At 42.6% G+C, this 21,322-nt stretch overlaps 1 protein-coding gene across 1 annotated transcript; it reads left to right on the top strand.

Moving 5' to 3' along the window:
- The first annotated feature begins 3,219 nt into the window (after positions 1–3,219).
- LOC111072949 (peptide tarsal-less AA) lies at positions 3,220–4,513 on the top strand. Its single transcript, XM_022365036.2, has one exon. It carries the CDS (start codon positions 4,320–4,322, stop codon positions 4,416–4,418), a length of 99 nt encoding a protein of 32 aa, XP_022220728.1. The 5' UTR covers positions 3,220–4,319; the 3' UTR covers positions 4,419–4,513.
- The last annotated feature ends 16,809 nt before the right edge of the window (positions 4,514–21,322 follow it).

Below are 21,322 nucleotides of genomic sequence, written 5' to 3'. Positions count from 1 at the left end.
TCATGTAAAGTCATTAAGTAACCCATCGCAATTTAGGAAAAAACAAATTAAAATAAAAAATATATATAAATAAATACTAAAAAGAAGCAGTAAAAACAACAACAACAAATACAATTAAAATAAATTAATCTTGATGTATTGATTAGAAATAAGATTAAATATTGTAATCTTAACTTTAAGTCTTCTGTGATTAGTACATTAAAAATAAGTTTTACTTGTAGCACTAGGAAAAAATCAAAATAAATACAATACAATACTGTAAGGTACAACTTGATTATAATATAAATAAAGTAAAAATAAATATTCTATAGAAGATATCAAATAATAATATGAAATTTCAAAAATATCTACGAGTAAAATTCTTTATTTTACTAGGAATTGTATTATTGAATGGTAATGCTAGAGTTTATAAATTATATATCCTGATTCAGTAAGAACAAAGATGAAGAATCCTTCATAGGGGAATTAATTCCGTAAAATGTATAAATATTAAGAGAACTTTCTTACATTGGATAGATGCCTTATAGCCACATCTCTAGATACATCTTCGTTTAGCAACAAAAGTTCCAGTCTGAAAGATCCAGCCAACTATGTGGGTCAACTGGATCGACGACTGGCAGTTAACTCTGCTAAGTTTGCACCGCGTGGAGCTAATTACAAGTGTCAAGCGGTCAGGAGTGGAGGAGCCAGTTGGGCTTGGGTGGAGTGGCAGTGGCAGTGAAGCAGACGCCAAGAGCAAGTCCAAGCCCAATAGCACGACGGCTGAGACTGTGAGCACGGCAGCAACAACCATTCCACAAGCTCTAGGCACCAACAATAACAAGTTTCTGGCATTGCAATTTATGAAAAACAAACAGAAAATTGGCAAGAAAAAGTGCAGCATTGCATGGCCAAGTCCAAGAGCGACAAAAGTCAGCGGAAAAAATACTGTTAAGTGTGCACAAATCGAAATACACAAGACATAGCCAAATTTCGGAACATTGACCCAAATTTATAAAAAATTTCCAAGACCGTTTCGGTTTTTTTTTTATTCTGTCTGCTATTTGGAGGTTTGGGCCCTCGGCAAACATTGCATAAGTATAAGTAAACCCATGTAAGCAGCAGCCGTCTAGGCTCCCCCTCCGGGAAGAATTGAATTGATCGAATTACTAAGCAAAGGTGGCAGGGAAAGTGACTACTGATAAATGGAGAGCCCCAGAGAGTAGGAGACTGCCCTGCCCGAACAACTCTGACAGTTGTGCCAACAAATGTTGGCTGTGGCACGTGGCCGGGACAAAAGGTGCAAAGCGGAAAGGAAAATGAAAATGAAAACCCAAACGATGCATAACGAATTCGATAAAAAGCAAAACTGTTTGAAAAGTGAAAATGCAAAGCGGAAGCGCCAAAATGCAGCGAGGATGGCTCGCATCCGGGGTAGCGTAGCGTAGCCCCGAAAGGTACAGCTCGCTGGGGGGGGATAGGGATCCCAAAATCCCACGCCAGGTAAGACAAATACGACTAGATTAACGGAACTGCACTGCATATAGACTTATAGAGAAGATGGGACTTGCATTTGGCTTCCTTTCATGGAAAATAAATATAGCTAAGAGCAAACAGTTGGAAGATGGAATCTAGATGGAATAGCTAGTGAGTTTTCAAGGTCTTAGATCTCTCTGTTCATAATAGAAGATGTTTTTTCAGATGCGACATATTTTGGAGTGACATCCCCCCAGCCTTCTTCCCCTCAGCAGGCCCGTGCCAAAGGCTTGTGCCGATCATCTTACAGGATCGAGTGCCCTCAAGGTGATACCAGCCAAAGGCTGGGCAGACCCGTGCCAAAGGGTTGGTAGCGTAGCTCGCGCCGCTCCTCGAATCGAATCGAATCGTTTGTGTCTGTGCCGGAAGTCCTGCTCTGAGTTTTTTACGTCTCTGTAATAAAACGAAAGGATTTATATTTCCCATTGTGCTGCAGATGACACATCTTGTAATCGGTCCCGCCCGCCGTCTGTCGCCCTCAGCAGCCAGCTGACTTGTCGCACACCTCAGGTCTGTTTCTGTGTCCGTCTCCGCATACGCATGCCAATTTTAGGCTAAAAACTGGCAAATTCTGCCACATTTTCGAGAAGTTTTTTGTTGCCGATTATGTCGATGCTTCTGGCTGGGCTGGGCTGGGCTGGAACTGACTGCCTCTGGTGTCGCATTTCGCGGAAGCATCCGTCGCCGTCGCTGTTGCCGCCGCCTGCTGACTCATGCCGAGCGTTTATCCTTTTTATGAGTTGGCAGTTGCGGCTTAAGCCGTTTGAGTCCTCAGGCCCTCAGGCTTAGGCTACCACAAATGTCACGTAAAGTGGGCAGTGGCCGTCGCGCCGCCGGCTCAAAGACCATTAATTTTGGGACTTATGCCACATAAGGATATTAGCATTTTTGGCAAGGATTCACCTGGTTCTGTTTGAGCAGCGGCGACAGTGTAAATCCGGGGCTAGCATGTCTAGTATTTGCCTGGCTACTTGTTTGGCCCGAGCTAAGCGCATTTGGCACAGTCATGGCCTGGCGAGGAGAGGAGAGGAAAGAGGGACATCAATTAGCCAAGACCCAAATGTGGGTGGAGCCTCCGGCTGTGCCTCCGCCTGTGCACCTCAGGATCGTAAACGTCAAGCGGGAGCACCAATGGGCGAGAAGGACTACCTGCTCAGGCGAAAGGTAGATGCGAACTCGTGAAGTAGGATCGCAGCACACACACAGACACAAAACGCCCAAAGGAAGATCGGAGAACACACAAACACACACACACACATCGGCAAGAGAATAACGAGGGCACTCGATCGTGTCGCAGTTCGAGCAGAACAGCTGTTTCTTGAATGAAATCCAAGTGGGTGTGAGCGCGTGTGTCTGTGTGTGTGTGTGGAGCGAAGGTACGAAGAGCGATGCTACGCGGCTCTGCTCGGCTCGGCTCTAGTTCTCCCTCTCTCCAGCTATCTCACCTGGTCACATGAATGAAAACGTCCGAATGCTCTCTTGCTGGCTCGCTCTCTCCGGCAAGCGATCTGCTAAGAGCACAAACTAAGAGCAACGCACCTGCCAGCTATCGCTCTCTTTTGCACTCGCTCTCTCCACGGCTGATTCTTTCTGCCGCTGCTCGCGCTCTCCGTGCGCTGCTGACGTCGTCGGCGTCGTCGTCGTCGCCAGCCGTCGAGCATTTAAGCTTACGGCTCGACGAAAATCAAATCAAAATATCGACAACGTTCGAGAGTGCAAGATCATCCAGCTCCGGCAGTAATCGCAGCAGCAAGAGCCACAGGCAGCCACAAACAGCCTACAGAATTCGCAGATTTTCACGTAACGTTCAGCAAAAGTAAAAGAATTCTTTTCAAATAAATTGAATTGAATTGTAGTTAAATTTTTCTAACCAACTTTAAACGTGAAACACGCGTCGCTGCGACCTTTTTGCCCGGTTTTAAAAGCCACCAAACAAACAATCAAAAAAGGCAGTCAGCCGCTTATTAATAAACAATAAAGACAATCCAACAAAAGTATTTAATGGATTTTAAGTGTCAGTGACTCTTCCACACAAAAACTATAGACCAACAACAATAACAAAAAAAGAGCTAAAACACACACACACACGCGACGCTGTATAATCAGCCAAGAAACCCAGCGACAACTACAACGACAACGACAACATCCACTGTTGGTGATAATAAAAGAACTTACAACAACAGCGAAGTCCACGCCAAGAGAACCAGTATAAAGTTCAATATAAATGGTATATATTGGTATATAAGCAGGCAACATAAGGTTGATTTAAATTAAACAAAGGAGGAGCACAGCACAGCACAGCACAGCAGAAGCAGCGCAGATACCAGCGGAAACAACAACAACGACTTCGGTTTGTCATTCAAGTATTTTTGGTACATACACGGCATACAAATGGCAGCCTACTTGGATCCCACTGGCCAGTACTGAGCGCAGGAGTAGCAAGAACACAGTCCAAAAGCCAACAGCTATCGACCAGCTGAAAAATCTGCACAATTATATCACTCTCTCCCCGTACAAAATACCAAGAAATTACCATGGCTGCCTATCTGGATCCCACTGGTCAATACTGAAGCAGAGCACCATCACAGAGCTATCAAAAGATAGAGCTACCAATATTATCTATCTCGTTTAAATATCATTATATCAAACTCAAAATGTCGCTCGCTTTGGATCCCACTGGCACCTACTAAGCCACAAGGTTAACGCAACCCATCTCTATATCCAGCCAACAGATAACTGGCTGTACAGCAAAGAAAGAAAACCGTTTAGGTGCGCAGAAGAAGAGCTATAGAAAATCAGACAAAATGCTGGATCCCACAGGAACCTACCGTCGACCACGCGACACAAAAGACACGCGCCAGAAACGGCGTCAGGACTGCCTAGATCCCACCGGGCAGTACTAAGGATCACAACATCCATCCCCACACAACATCAACAGCAACAGCAACCAGAACCCCGATACCGCCTTTGCCTTATTCAAACAATTCTGGGCATGATTGGGGGCGCGCGCTGGTTACGCGTGCGTGGCCGCGAGGAGACTTCCAGCTGTCGGCGCCGGAGAAAGTACGGCCTTCGCGGTGGGATGTCGGGATCCACAGAACTTTGAACTTTTGTATTTATGTAGTTTTTTTTTGTATAATTACCATTACTATTATATTAACTATTTATTATCATATTATTTAATACAAAATATTGTTCATTGATGTTCACAACAACAAACAAACAAAACAACAAAAAACACACACACACAAACGGGAGAACCGTCTATCCTACCATATCACCCATATATGTTATATATACACGAATCTACATATATATATATTCATCGGTTATACTTGTATGTGTTGCTTCAATATGGAAAAACTATGCAAAAAGTATTAAATTTAGTGTCATATTTCAAGAGCAAGCTTCATTTGTTTAAACTATTTTATTATTATTTATTGCAAACAATTTTTAATGTTCATTTTTGGTACGTTTCTCATGCATTATCTTGCTCGATTTTTTGTTTTGAATATTTTGTACGTTTCGTGTGAGGAGGAATGGAGGAGAAGAATATGAAGCACAACAATTTTGTTTAGATCGTAAGCATATTAAGCTATTTATATATCTACACATTCGACAAGCATCCCAATACCCCCCCAATGCCCAATACCCCCCATTCAGACACTCACAAACACCCATACAAATATAATATTAAAAAAAAAACATATTTAAAACTGAAAATTTCTAATGCATTTTTTATTGAAAGCCCATCCCATGTGGTGGCGTGGCTGCTGGCTGGCTGCTGGTCCTCCAGGTCCGGTCGGGTCGCCACTGCCACAGGCGTACAAAATTGTCGCATTAAATTACAAGATTTTCCAGGCGGCCCACCCTCTGTCTCACGTCTCTCTTGCTCTCTTTAGAGATCTCTCTCTCTCTCTCTCTCTCTCTCTGTCTCTATCTCCGTTTTTGTCTCGCTCTGGGGGCCCTGCCCTGGACGACAAATTACTGCCGGGGGGCGCATAAAATATGATTTTCCAAACGGCCAGCGCATATTTGATGAATCTGTGGGCATTAATTAATGTCACTGGGCGGGCGGTCGGTCGCCGACGCCTGGCTGGACTGGCAAAAATGTTCAATAAAGATTGGGGAAAGCCAGGGCCCGATGAGAGCGGAGAATCTCCTGTGCTACGGAAAATGCAATAAGCTATATGCAGTGCAGTGCAGTGCTAATGCGGAAGTAAAAGTTCAATGTTCGTTTGTGCTCCACAAGTGATTAGGTCAATAATAGCACAGCAACAGCCCCAGCAAACAAGAACAACAACTGAGAACGAACTGCATTGGCATTCTGAGAGCACAGAGCAGCAGCCTGAGAGCAAGGCAGACGGAGAGCAAAAGCTCTCGATTCGCTCTCAGTGGCTGATCAGCAAGTTTTTCCAGCAGGAAGTACACTCGAATACAGCACACACAGAGAGAGAGAGAGAGAGAGCGAGAGGAAAACTTAGAGAGCGAGAGAGCCAGCCAGACGATGCGGATATGCGAGCAGCATGCATGCGCTATTAATAGACACACACAGACACACAGACACATTAGCTTAGCTTTTCAGTATGAAGTTCAGGGAAATCCACTCGCACTCGGAGCCAGCCGCTCGGCGGCTGTCAGCTGATCGCCAAGGTTGCTCTGCTGACGATGACGTCGCCTAACGGAAAGCTTTCCCAGGCAGCATTGAAAATGCAATTAAATGATCATCTCATCTCAATCGCCATCGATCTCCATCGATCGATGATTATCGCAGATCAGACAGATAGATACGTAGGTACGTATTCCCAGGCCCACACGAGTTGACCCAGTTAACTGGTTGCTGGATATTCATTCATATCACTTACATCCACACACACTCACACAGACTGACTCAAAGCGGCGGCACATAAGCAACCAAAAAGCGATTCGATTCGGCATAACCGCAAGCAGAACTTTCTAAGTGAAAGTTGACTGGGGAGGCAGCTACTAGAAAATACTGCCACAGCCTGGACTGCGTCTGACGATCTGTCTGTGACTTTGACGCCAACTCTGAATCCCAGTCAGCCAGAGGCTGGGCTGGATGGGATGACGGGAGACTCGATTCCCTGATCTGCCAGGGGGTACGAGACGACGCGACCGTTTCGTCCCACCAGCCACAGCCACAGCCACGGCACGGCACTGGCCCCACACACTCTCTCACGTTATAACTTGACCTACATTTCGTCAAGACAATACCAGCGACAAAAAAAAAACAACAAAATACATACAAAACAATTTAATACTCCTAAAGATACAAACACACACACATGCACACATGACCGTACACATCCAAAGGCTGAGAAAAGAAAAAGCAAGAAATTTCCAACGGTACATGGGCTGGTGCCGTGCCTGGGACTGATTCAATGTTTATGAAGCGACAGGGCTTCACATTCACAGGCCTCTTTCTCTCCGCCCGAGTATATTTTGGGGGGGGCTTTCAAAAAATTATTATCGTAAAATTGATTTCATTGAAGTTGTCGAGTCGATGTCGATGTCTTCGTCATCGGCCTGACCGGAGCTTTTGCACGAAGCCTCTTGTAGCCTCGCCGATATACATACATATGTGTATACTGTACATATGTGCGAGTATCTTCTTTTTGGTACATTTCGTTTATGTATTTTGATAATTAGGCGAAAGGTGAATAAACTCATTGGCCTGTTGCCGCCGCTGCTGCTGCTGCTGCCGCTGCTTTTGCCCTGTGTTTAATTTACACATTTTGTAAAAGAAATCGACTCAGCGGAGTGCAGCCCCTGCCTGGATGATGCCGTATTGGAAAATGCTAGAAGACCCCCTACAAAATAGAAAGCGACAAACGGATGCCAAATGAAGATCTCTGAAGATCGTTTATATATGTAATCAAGTGGATTTTCCTGTGGAAATTAGAATATCGAAGGAGTTCTGAAAATCATCAAGGATACGTTCAGTAACAGTAGGTTAAGTAATTGTTTTCTTTATTGTTTCTGATAGTTGTTACAAAAAATACAATAATACAATAATAATTACAATAATACCAATTAAAACAAAAAATAATAAATAAATAAAAAATAAATAAAAATCAAAGATATGGTCTAAAAATCAAATTATAAATTAGGCAAAACAGTTTTTAGTTTGGTTTCCAAAAATCATATCCCAGACTTAAAGAAAAATTAGAAAATTCTTAAAAAAAAAGAAATAAATGCCAGCTAAAAACACCTTTAAAGTTCAAGAACTATCTGAGAGATTAGACCCAAGTGCAGATCCTTTTTAAATTGAACTCTATAATTGCATTCGAGTAAAATCCATGAGCAACCAGAAAAAGCTTCTCGTTTGCGCTTGTGGTTTCCCTTGGACAAACAATAAATTCGAAAACAACAACTATAACAACGAGTTAAACCGAAAGATAAACAACCATTGGCACGGCACTCTCACTGCTTTCGGGCAGCCCAAAAGGTCAATGACATGGTCCAATTTTCGGAAGATAGCTGTCTCCACAGCAGCATCATCTGGTGTATGACTCTTCCTCGCTTTCCGTTTGATCGTGATCGTGGTGTTTTCAGAGTAAACAACCAGCAGCACCCAAATGAAGACGAGAGCGTTGGAGATGGTGCTGTGGTGCTGCTCAAGAGCAATGGAACGGAGAGAAATAGCAGCGAAAACGAATTCAATTCACTTTCTATTCCAATGAAAAATCGCTCAAAGCTTTGGCGGCTCAAAGTCAACAACAGTAACAACGAAAGTGGTAGACCAACAGCACCAATACCAGCAGGCAGCTTTGCTCTTGGTCTTGGTTTTGGCTTTGGCTTGGGCAGTCGTACAATCCATTGATCTTCAACAGCGTCGTCGTCGTCTGCGTCGTCGTTGAAGTCGCTTTCAAGTGGGGTAAACAACGGAGCACGCCTCATTAATGGAGGCGGTGGGGACCCAATACCAATACAGGCACCATCACCAGCAGCAGCACCACCACCAACAACAATTTGTACAATTTGAAAGCGACTCCAAAACTAACGTTTCTTAATGCTGTTGTTGTTGCTGCTGTTGTTGTTGTTGTGTGGCTTTAACGGTTTCCGTTTTTTTGTGTGTTGGTTGTTTGTTCAGGCAACATCCAATCCACAGCAGCTGCCGCCACATTTGTTGTTCATTTGAATATCTAGTGAAAATTTCACCCAGACAAGTGCCTTTTGTTATATATTCAGTTTCAGTTTCGGTTTCATCTCCCGGCCACCAGTGTTGGTAGCCTCAAAAATATGAGAGTTTCTCCTAATTTGCAAACATATTTTTGCCGTAGGTTGTTGTTGTTTTTCTTTATTTTTATTTTGGCAAAATCGTGAAAAAAAAGAGAGAATACAAATAGTTGGCATATTTGGTTATAGTTGTTGTTTTCGCATAGTTTTTGAACGATTCACGTGCCAAATGTTACATTTCGGCTTAATTTCCGATTAGTCATGTTGTTGGTCTTGATTCAGAGTCAGCGTAGTCAGGGCGTATGCGCAATATTCGCGATAAATGGGTCGCCGCGCATAGATTGGCCATTAAGCGAATGGCCGAAAGGGGGGTTTTTCCTAGCAGTAGGCAGTAGGCCTGCCTGCATTAAGCTTAGACTTTGGCCAGCAGCCAAGTAAATGCAAGAACCCTATGGGCCAGGCCAGGGCAGGCCAGGCCAGGGACTTAATAGGCCAACAGGCCAAAAAATACTCAAGAGGCACGTACCGCGTGCCTGGCTTGATGGGCCCTTGCAAATGGCGATGCCGGCGGCGTTGGATGGAAAAGCGCAAAATGAAAAGTGAAAAGTTTTGCCTGCAATGCGAGTATGTGTGGGGCACAGGCAGCTCTCCACATTTATTGTCGACGCTGTCGACAACGTCTTGGATGTCTTGGACTTGGTTTTGCCAATTGCAAATTACGTGCCATAAAAGTCAACTAACTGACGTTGGTGTAGGCAGCAGCAGACCCCGTCGAGATCCCCGTTCCAGTCTTTTTCCCCTATTTCAGGCACTGTCCAAGCGAGTGGCCAAGCACCCACTCACGCCCCAACCGCCAACGGTCGCCCTCGCCCCCTCCCCCGACCAGACTCGAGTGCAAACTCGCACTTTCACGTCTAATGCCAAAACACGTTGCAATTTTCATTGCTTGGCACTGACTTTAGGCTTGTTGGCCAAGTCCAAGTTAACCAAATGCGCAGCCAGGCCGGGCCAGCCGCACAACAATATCTAAATGGTTGTGTGTACTTAGGTGCTTTTGCTGGGATTGAGGGACTGAGGGAGCTCTGCCTCTACTATCAGTGACGTCAGCCGCGGGGCACCTGTACAAACGGCACCGAATTGCGTAAGCAGCACTGTCTCAGCAGTCCCAGTTTCAGTCACAGCATCAGCATCACGCTACCCGTGCCTCCCACTCGCAGAAAGATTGTGTAATAAACACATGACAATTAATTAATATCAGCGCAAACGCACGCGCCTACAGTTGAGGCAGCAAAAATACCAAAAATAAATAAAAAAAAAAAAACAAAAACAGCCAAAAATCAACAAAAATGGGTTTGAAAGCGACACAGTACTGGGTATTTGCGACAATTCAATTAAAAGACTATTACTACATATTGGTTTTCGATAGTTTGAAGCCCTTGAATGGGCTGTATCGAATTTGGGCAACCATTTGCGCTACTTAGGAGTGGAATTAATGCCAGCTAAAGGAACTGTGAGTCATTTAAATTTTAGAAATTTTAATAAACGTACAGCGAAGAGCTTCAGTAAACTTTAAATCAGAAATGCATAGATATAGAACATACATATTCAAAAAAGAAAATAATAATTATTAAATGCTCTTTAAGAGCATTAACTGTTCGACGCGTTGAACATGTCAAAACCGTCTTAATTATTTTATAGTATGTAAAATTATCAGAGTGTTTGGGCAAACCAACAAAATGAAAATAAATGAAAAAAAAAACATACTGCCAAGTTTGGAGCTTCCCAAGACGATAAACGAAACGTGAGCTGGCTGACACACACACAGACACACAGACATAAACAATCACGCATACGCATTTACAGTCACCCACAAGGAGACACTATTGGGCTACCTGTGTATTTGTACACCTGTCAGGTGAGACTCTTGGATGTGTGTTTTTTGGTGTTGTTGTTGGTATACTGATGGTATATGCCTGAAGCTGAAACCAATCCATCTAGCGCCTCTATCAGCATAACAATTAAGCTTAAAGGCTTTTGGCTTGGTGGCGGGTCCCAAAATGGGATTATTCACACTTGATTAGAGGCATGTGAAAATGCCTTTTTATGGAGAGTGAAGAGTGTGGAGAGTGGGGGGTACAACCTGCATGCAGCTATCAAAATTCATTCAAAATTATTAACAAAGAATATCAGGCTGGTGGCGCTGGCTACGTGACAATATTTTCGGGCACACAACACACACACACAGATACAAGATATAAGCACGCATCCAGACAGTGATCAAACATATTGAAATGAAGACGAGACAAACGATGTATAATACGAGAGTATGCCTAAGCTCCATGGCGCTCGTTATCGGATTGTTGTAAAGGTGAATTCGATCTACGAATAAACATGTCTGTGTTTACGTTTGGCTCTGTATCTGTCTGTATCTGTATCTGTGTGTATGCGTGCGGTGTGAGCTTTCAATGCATTTTTAGTTGGCTTTTGTGGCTCTAGCTCCAAAATATTTCCCACCTTTCTGGCTACATCAAAAATTGAATTCAAATAGGCGAAACAAATAAAAATAAAGCATAAATAAATACATACACACACATACTGAGAGACACAAAAAGTGTGAAAGAGAGAGAGAGATATGCATTCATAGAGAGCGAGACAGAGACAGACACAGAGAGGGAGAGAGAGAGAGAGCGAGCCAGCATAGCAACATACAAGAGACAAAAACAAAAAGTTCATTGAACTATTTGTGAGCTTTTTTTTTTTGGTAAGCGAGTGGAGTGGAGTGAAGTGGTGTGTGTGGTGTGTGTGTGTGTGCTGGTCTTTGGTTTCTTTAGTTTTATTCGTGGATTATGGTATCATAGCACATAGCTTCTTCTTCGAAAGGTTTCCTCTGTTTCTCTTGTTCGAGGTGTCATGTGCTGGGCTTTGGATTTCTGTTTCTGTTTGCCGGACTTTACTTTGGGCACCCGGCGATTGTAATTTAAGCTTTTATAATGAAATTAAAATTGATAGCAACACACAATTGTGATTAATCATAAGCGGCATGCGAAGTAGCCCTTTGCTGGGGGGACACGTCTGCAGGGGGGGACTCATACGTTTTTCGCCAAATCATTGTCCAATCGGTAATGCCTATTAGCTTGGCTCGGACCCCAGTCCCAGCTGTGACATTTAATTCACCATAAAAAAACCCAACAGCAAAGAGGCGCCGACCTTGAGATTAGCAAGGGGAGAAGAACATAAAAGCCAAGTCCCCCCAGTGTATAAATTCCCAATTAAATTGTGAACAATACAACGATGCATATTACGATTGGGTGTAGTATTCACACCACCCAGTAAACGGAGGGGGCAAAACTCGTCTGCTTGCTGGCAAACAGAATGCATTTAATTAATTTGAATTTTGTATTATTTTGTTTCTTGTTTTATTTGAAACGCGTCATTATCCCGCCATAGTCTTGGGACTATGCCAGACGATTCCCGAGACTGAAATGTGCACATTATTCTTATTGTTATTAGGTTTCTTTGTTGCTGCACAGATTAGCGCCAATTAATTACGTTATCTTATTTAAAGCGAAACAAGTATTTTACCCTGTTTATTCGTACTCTTTCAACTCAATTCTTTTTGGGGATATTACACACGAAACCGGAATGCTTATGACGTTAACCAGGTGAGATACAAATGGTACAATTATTCGATCACTGAATGATCTAGTTTGGGAGAAGCTATGGGTTAATTTTTATTATCGAGAATGAATGTGGATAAAAATAGCCAAAGGAATTGGTATTCAAATTATTTAATTTGTAATATATTTGATTACAATAAAATAAATAAAATGCAAATAAATTGGTGGAAGCATTTGCATTAGTAGTTGCAGTTCATTTAGGCAATGCTAATATTTATTCCTGGAGATCTTATAAAAACAGGGTGTGTTCAGTTTTCTGAATCTGATTCTATATAGTAAGAAAATAATAAAAGTACAAATTCCTAGCCTACAAGAGCCAGTTAGCCCGGCTTTAAATATGAATTAACTTTCAATTCAAAAGTGTCTCTTAAACCACAAAAATATATGCATATGCACATAGCATGACGTTCACCCCACAGACACATGAGCACATGTGTGCCATTAAAAGTTTGGCTTTTGCATAAGTAATATCAATAATCATACGAATTGCTGAAAGCCGTTTAATGCACAAAATGCGACACATATGCATATGCCCCACCCCGCCCCGCCCTGCCTGGCTGCAGTGCCAAACCATTACCACCTACGGCGAGGTATTGTGCTCGCTGACAACATAAATAAATAATTAATAAATTAGAATAAGATGAAAAAACAACAATAACGAGAGCGAGAGCGAGTTTACGCTACAGAGCTCGTGCCACACACACTCGACGTAAGCGTCAAAGCCAAAGCCAAAGCCAAGTTCAATATCAAATAACACGCGCTATGCTCGGTCTCGGTCTCAGTCTCGAACTGGGGCTCGAGATCAGTCTCAATGAGCGGGAGAGCGGGAAAGAACCAGGGGGTTTTCTCGCACAGACAGACACTTACACAAGTGGCCTAGTCATAGTTGCACACAGAGACACAGTTATTATGGAGAACAGGAAGCATTAAGAAGATAAAAAATGCCATAAAAGGCCATGTGCAATAAATCAAAATTAGCAGCATACAACTTTGGGCCAGCACACACAGCACGCCCTTTGCTCTGTTACCAAACTCCAGCATCATCTATCTATCAACTAGTAAATGCCTCAAAATAGTATTTATTTGTATCTCTCTCTCTCGGTGTGTGTATCTTTTTTTTTGTCCCCGTCTAAGTGCAGGTTGCAATCAATGCCGTAATAGCAATAACAACTTCCGTATTTCATGCGCTGTAATTTAGCTCAAGTAACAAAATGCAAAGCCAAACTAAATGTTGACGGTGACGCGACACGATGCAACGCGACGCGACGCGACGCGACGCTGCATTCAGACGAAATTTCAAACGGCAAATCTCTGGCAGCTGAAAACGGAAAACTTTGGTCCGTAATCCGAATCAACCGTAGACTGCAATTCAATATTTGCCATTTATTGAGGCTGGAGATCCGATGCAGACCGATGTCTGGCGTCTGCACTTGATGCCCCAGCCACTTGATGATGGAGCGATTGGATTTGATTCGATTCGATATCATGTTTACACACAAATTGACATAATTTGTTTATAGCTGTTTAATGATCGGCCAGCGTGGGCGGATAAGCAAACAACAGGCCCAGACACAGACACAGACACAGGCAGACGTGGGGTACAGTCATGGGGTATTCGGTATCGGTATTGGCTCTGTGCAATTGTGTAAATATAAAATATGAACGCACTAAGCAAAGACATACACATACCCTAAAGCCAAAGTCAGAGCCAGAGCCCAGAGCCAGAGCCAGAGCTGGGAAAAAAACAGACAAAATGCTAATTTAGATATCAAAATAAGAGACATACATATATGTATAGTCGTACGCAAGAGAAACACTTTTGCAGCGCCACCGCACCTCAGAACAGCTCTTTTGACATTAGCTGCCATAAATTAGAGTATTTAATGCACACGCCGAACCGAACAAGACACACGCAATTGTTCAACATCAGTTGAGCCCATTTATAAATAATATTAATTAATTGAACAACGCCGACTAAATAATTATATTTTATTTATTTACAAGTTTAACTCGTTGGCAAAATAAAAATAAAGAACTTAACAGTCCACATAAATAAAGTCTCATAAAATACGAGACTCCAGCAATCGAATTGTCAGAACTGGATATGCAATATCCTTGACTTTTTTATTCCCACCCCCTCCCCCTCTTATTATATGTAGAAATGTTGAAATTATCGTCTTGATTGCATAACACCCAAAATAATCATCGACGCGAAGAAGAAAGCAAATGCGCACCGGGAGGGAACGCTCAACCAGTAACAATTTTAATAAAGAGGCGAAAAAATTAATTAACATATTTATACATTAAGTTGTCTTGATGAAAGCCACCATCAGAACGTTTGCATATAATTAAGGGATTTATGTACACAACAGCATTAACATTCATAGATAATAACCACGAGTATTTATATAGAAATGTATTTATAGGCATGGGATACCCCCCCATCCCATTGAAAGACAATGGAAAGAACTGCCATAGTTCTTGGGATTTGAAATGAGGATATTACATGGATTGAATGGCAATAAATGGGCATCTATTAAGGCATCCAATCAGTTATTTAAAGCTTTTTTTAGCTGCCTATATTAACTTACAAATTCGGCACACTTTTTACTTTCCAAAAAAAGGTTAAATCCTCCTGTCCCCCCCACCCACAGTGCAGCGAGAAGCCGAACCCAACCCAACCCATCGGTGACTGAAGTGACGCAAATGAAGGAAAGGAACCATAAATTAAATACTCGTATGTGTATCATCGATATCGATACGGACCGCCCATGTACCCATATTACTCACTCACTCAATACACATACGAGAGTTCATATGTCTGTGCACATGTGCACATATTCACATAAGTGCATTATTAACACTTTCATGGAATTGAAAATGAAAATGTCAAATGCGAGTTCCGCTGATCGTTTGACAAACGACTCGTAGAGTGCGTAGAATGACAGGGAGGAGTGGAAGGGGATTGGGAGTTAACCACAATGAGTCCCCCCCTTTGACTGCCGACCGCCGACCGCCGACCGCCGACGGTTGACTGTTGACCAAAGTCGAGTAGATTGGTCCGTCCGTATGGCATATTGGCATATAGCAACAACCTATTACAATTATTATTACATATTAACATTTGTAGCATTCTTACATACTTAATACATTATTACAGTAATTTAATAACATGTTCTCATGGTCAACGTGCTGCTGCTGGCGATGTTGGCCACTGCTGGCTGCTGGATGCTGGCTGCTGGCTGAGTCTCCAGTTCTCAGTTGGAGTGGGCCAGCGGCAAGACCCGACCAGAGATACTCTTAGCTATTGACAGTATCGCTGCTGCATATTTTAAAGAGCCGCCAGCGATTACATTGTAACAAGAACCATGGCAATAGTAGCAACAATACGGCAACGGCAACAGCAACAGCAACAAATGCAACTGCAACTGCAACAGGAGGTCATAATGAACGACACTTTACGGGCATTGGTTTCCATTGATGGCTCGATGGGGTTTCGCTTCCCCTCTCTACCCCCCTCCCACTCCAGGCCATACATATGATAGATACAAACATCAAATATCACGATTTTCAGCTGTCAACCCAGCCCTACGCGGATACGGACATTTGATCGCAATGTTGGGATGTTGGGAAAAGTGAAAATGCCTCGTTCTAATTATAACACGTGATATCATCGGACGCGCATGATTTATGCACTAATGCACCAGATCCAGATATCCAGATACAGATACAGATATACAGATCCAGATCCGGCAGCAGCAGCAGCAGCAGCAGTTGACTCCCCAAGCGACTCCGACAACACCTGATTGGATTCGCTTCTGCCAACAAACACCATCAGGGCTAGACCGAGCAGATCAAATCCGATCGGAGAGCACTCAAGTTCAATGTGGAAACGGAAAATCCGAGCTGCCAGACAAGGCGAACCCTTGAAAATGGAAGCGCCTCGCTCGCTATCTGCGAGGGTCTCCCGGGCCGTCCACATGATACGGCGGCACTGGACACCCAAAACCACAAACCTCGATACACAATGAACGTGCAAATGTTTATTGCAAATGCAGGGTCTGGCCTGGCCTGGTCTCGTCTCGTCTCGTCTGGTCTGGTCGGCATTTGTATAAACAATTTCCATTTCGCTTTTAATTTCTTTGCGCACAAATTTCGAGTGTGCTTTTTGTCCGCTAAATTGGGTCTACTCGTATTTTATGCGGTTTTTTTTATGAATCTGACCTTAGTCATGATCATGAAACGCTCGAATCTGTTCCACTGGGCCTGCAATTAGGGCATGAATGGGGGATACTCAGTGCCAGTTACTGCAACCCCCCTGAAAAGCTAGACTGGAAATTGGATAACAACAGACAGAGAGGCAGAGAAATATTATACATATGAGATACAATGGGTTCAGGTGGCAGTTCCAAAAAGAGTATCTCCGTATCCCCCCCCAGTTGACTTGACTTTAAAGTTCTCTAGCCGATATTCCAACACGTGACTGGGCCCCTCGTTCTTTGTACCGATCGACGACTGATGAACCCCCACCAACACGAAATAGATAGACGACTGGCCGGCAGCGACTATTGACACATTTGCCCCCAAACAAGCTCTAAATCAAGTTCAAAGTCAAACTAATTAACAACAATTTAGCTAATCAATAATAACAGAGATATATTCCTCGAGCAGCAAACGCCCAAACGCCCAAAAAACATGAAACATGTTTGGTTTTTGGGGTTTTTGGAATCGCTTTTTTGTTATGGTACCACAAAGCTTCCAGTGCCGGGCGGGGGACTAGCCAAACTACTTACACTGACTACACATACACGGTTAAATACACCTGTACAAACACACACACACACACATCTGTACACACACAGCACATAAATGCAAATAAATAATTAAAAGCAAATACAGCAGCAGGCCAGAGCAACAACAAATCAACACAGACGGCAATATTTTGGCAGCGAACTTGTTTAATTTGCATAAAGTCACACAGAGATACTACCACAGACGGAGCACAGCCCAGGGGAAGGAGCAGGAGGAGGCCCACGCAGATGCAATTAAACAGGCGCGCGCGTAGATCCAGTCAGCTGATGGGATGGGGGCACAGAACGGCAGCGGAATGGAGCAGCTTATTGGGCTGGAACAGAGGGTTGGAGCAGCGGGATGCTGTTGTACCATGGGGATATACTCGTAGCAACTGGAGACGACAGACAGCAGTCAGCAGTCAGTGCGGGTTGTGGGTAAATTTAAATACATTTTTTATATGCACTTTGTGGACTTTTTTTCACGCTTATTATTGTTCGGCTTTCAGGAATCGGAATCGGAATTGGAATCTCAATCTGTTTTGTCGAAACTAGTTCGTCGCAGAATTAGTGCAGTATATAAACTTAATATATGTATATGCTATATATACTTAAAGATATATATTGTATATGGTATCTGTACGACAGCTAAAATTCGAGTTTATTTAGCGTGTTCTATTGAAAGGACAATAAACTCTCGGTAGAACGTCAAGGTCAACCGCATCGCATTAGAAGACGAGAGTCAATTCTAACACAGGTCGCTATAGAATCATTAGAATATATATATATTGAATATATGTACATACGTACATATCTTGATTCTAATATTAGACAAACTGGATCGATTTTGGCGAATCATCAATGGCAAAGAATATTGTATAATATTGCAAGCAAATAAAATATAAAAACCTAACTGCAACAAACAATTAATAATAATAATATAATAATATTAATATTAATATACTTAGTAGTCTTAGTGGTTTATACATATCCGGGCTGGCAGTAGCCACAGAAGGAAGAAGAGCTGCCTTCAGCTACTCCTAATCCACTCCAAATTTATACTACTAATACATAATTTTCCCAATTAAACCTTTCAATGTATTTAATAGTAATTAAATTAAATTTACAGCATTCTATCTGCTAATTCCATCAATTAATTTAAATATACTTTAATACTCCAGTATCTTTAATTTCTCCCAATGTACGATAATTATAGTGCTCAGCTTCCTCCTCTGGAAAAAAACAGAAACCGCAAAAGTTTTGTTTTAAATTTAATAACGATTTAAATGTAACAGGCAACTATTTTTGCAGTGCATTGTATATATAGTACATATAATATGCATATGTATTTGTATAAATGAGTAAATGAGATTTAAATTTTTGTTTTGTTGCCGGATATTCATGTGTTCAATGCACCCGATCGGTCGGGTCGGTCTCGGAGTCGGAGTCGGAGTCGGTGTCGATGCTGACTGCCAGTTCGAGTCGAGATCTGCGATGCAGTTTTGTTTACACTTGATTTTGTCGTATTTTTTGATTAAGTGCATGGCGCATAGCCTGCATATGGACTGCGAGTATACTGTATATATATATATACATACATATGTATATATGCAAGTGCATATACAATTTCATTATCTTCCTGCTGCAGTTCGGGGCAATCAAGCCAAGAATGCCAAGAAACACATTGAAAGAGGTCAATCACCAGCCAGAGATTGCGCCTTGGATGTCATTCATGTAATTGAAGACAATTTATTTTATTTGCTAACGATATTACGACTTTATTTAATTAACTCCCGAAGCAGGAAGCCGACAGCCGACTAGTTGACAGATCAGAGTATCATGACTGTAAGTTAGTATATATGTACCATATATTTTTATATGTGTTGTGCGATATACTCGTATCAGCATTATACTTATAGGTACGCGTACGAGTATATACTTAAACAATGATTTGTATTTTTGCATGACTGAGTCAGCGAGGGCAATCGGGCAGAAAAGTATGGGTTGCAAATAAAAAGCGCATAATAGGCGTTTAAATGCAATTTTCTCCGCAAAATGGTCAGATGAAATATCAAAAATTCGAATTATATGTTTTGCAGAATTTTGATTAGAATGAAATGTGTGTCTGTGTGTGTGTGTGTGGAGGAGGGGAAGAAGAACCGCCAGCAGCAGATACAAAAACATGAACAAACCGCACAGAAGTCCTTTCCTGACCAACAGAAATATTTGGGTAGCATCCCCCATTCCAATGAGACAGACAAGTCCAGCTCAAAGTCAGTCAGAGTCCGACTTCTTGTGAGTTGTGTTTTTTTTTTGCGTTACCTCGGCTCTTTGGTTTGGATGGAACGCTGGTCAATAATTTTGTGAGGGTGCCGCCAAAAACCAAAAAGGGCAGCCAGACGCGACGCTTCTCTAACTTTAGTTTTTTTTTCCCCCATATTTTTCTGGTTCTTTGTTTGAAATAGATTATTGGCAAATACATATGTATAAAATATTTATTTCGTCTGGCGTCTTGATCGTGGGGTTCAAGGATTTTTCCGTGGGTTCAGTGAACCAAGTGTCTCTCCCCCGGCCGGAAATATCAAATTCGGTTTAATTATGGCGCAAGCAACTTATTAATATAAGTTTGATGAAAAGTGAAACACAATGGGCGAACGCAGATGTCATCCTCGCAAGTCAGCAGTCATCAGTCACAGTCAGCCGGGCCTGCCTGTGTCACACGGGGCACACGTGAGCTCGGTACTCGTAGTAGTTGTGTTCTACTTCCACCCCCGCCCCAACCAATCTGCTGCCAATCTCGAAATCAATATCCGCCTTGCGTAAGTGTGCGCTATAATGACTGGGGGGCGTGGCCCCGAAAGGGGTAACACCGAAGAATGGTAACCCGAGAACACCGACGAAAGTGAAGAAAGCAGAAGCTAGGCACGTGCCGCCCGGCCCTCCAGCTTCAGCTGTCGTCTCACAAAAAGGAAAGTGAACTACGACGCGTCTCTGGAAAGTCAATATCCCAGTCCACGAGATCCAGATTCAGATTGAGATCGGGGAATGTTGATGGAACGTTCTGATTGATCATGCGACAGGGGATATGGACCCGGATTCGGCATCGGCTTCGGCTGTTGCTGCTGCTGTTGCTGCGTGCCAAGGAATTCCTAAGAAAATGGCACAAAAAAACGCCGCTCTGGGCAGCACGCAAAAAAAGGGTGGAATACAATATAATAATAATAAGGAGCGCACACACACACACAGCCAGATCAGATCGTATTATTTAATTTGGAACTGTGCCGAGGAGAAGTAGGTTTTTTTTTATCCTGCTGGAGGCTGTGTATCAATGAATCGAAATGAAATGAAATGCGAATGCGAATGTCCCGATCGCGTGCGGCAACATTTTCACAGATTTCGAGTGGTTGGTTCTGCGCCGGCTTTTTGCCCTGGACACTGGATTCTGCGTTTTGATTTGTGTTTCGGTTGTTACCGGCTTTTGATCATGCCCCGGTTTTGGGTTTTTTCTTTTTTTGCGTGTAATCTTGGGGGTTGTGTCTTCTGTTTAGGATATAAATGCGATATAAATTCAGATGCCATGCCTACTTGTTCTTAACCCCCGACTGGCATTGGGGGTGCAAGTAGTGCCCCACTTTTATTAGTTAAATTTACTTTGGTTGTCTGATATTTATGGTTTAGTGAAATTCTTTCACTCTGAAATATGTTTCTGCTTGCTCTTTACGCTGCAGGCTTAAAACTCTTGCGGTCCTGTTGCAGGTTCTTTATGTTGTATAGCCACAACACAAGGGTTAAGTTAAAAGAGGAATCATTTCAATTTAAATGCTTTTGCCATATCTTCTTGATGACGAATACGCATGCAAGTTCCACGAAAATCCCACACATACCACAAATAGTTTCGGGTCTTGACTCTTGGCCATTTCTTAGCTCGCATGCCAAATTGCAACTCAATTATAAATTGCAAAAAACAAAAAACCACCAACAAAAAACAGAGAAAAAAAACCCGAAACCGAACAAAAAAAAAAAAAAAATCCCCAAACCCCCCCCAATAGTCGTCAGTCAGTGCAATGTAAAATTGTAGTGCAGCGCGGAGGCAACGGGAAAAACTGCTAATTTAACTGCTAGTTTCGCATACGGGCTGGC

Source organism: Drosophila obscura, unplaced genomic scaffold (genome assembly GCF_018151105.1).
Source record: "Drosophila obscura isolate BZ-5 IFL unplaced genomic scaffold, ASM1815110v1 contig_192, whole genome shotgun sequence".
NCBI classification, from domain to species: domain Eukaryota; kingdom Metazoa; phylum Arthropoda; class Insecta; order Diptera; family Drosophilidae; genus Drosophila; species Drosophila obscura.
This window is presented reverse-complemented; position numbering and strand designations above follow the sequence as displayed.

What these genes read in the sequence shown, in the direction of transcription:
- LOC111072949 (XM_022365036.2), top strand. Translation starts at nt 4,320, where the DNA reads ATGCTGGATCCCACAGGAACCTACCGTCGACCACGCGACACAAAAGAC.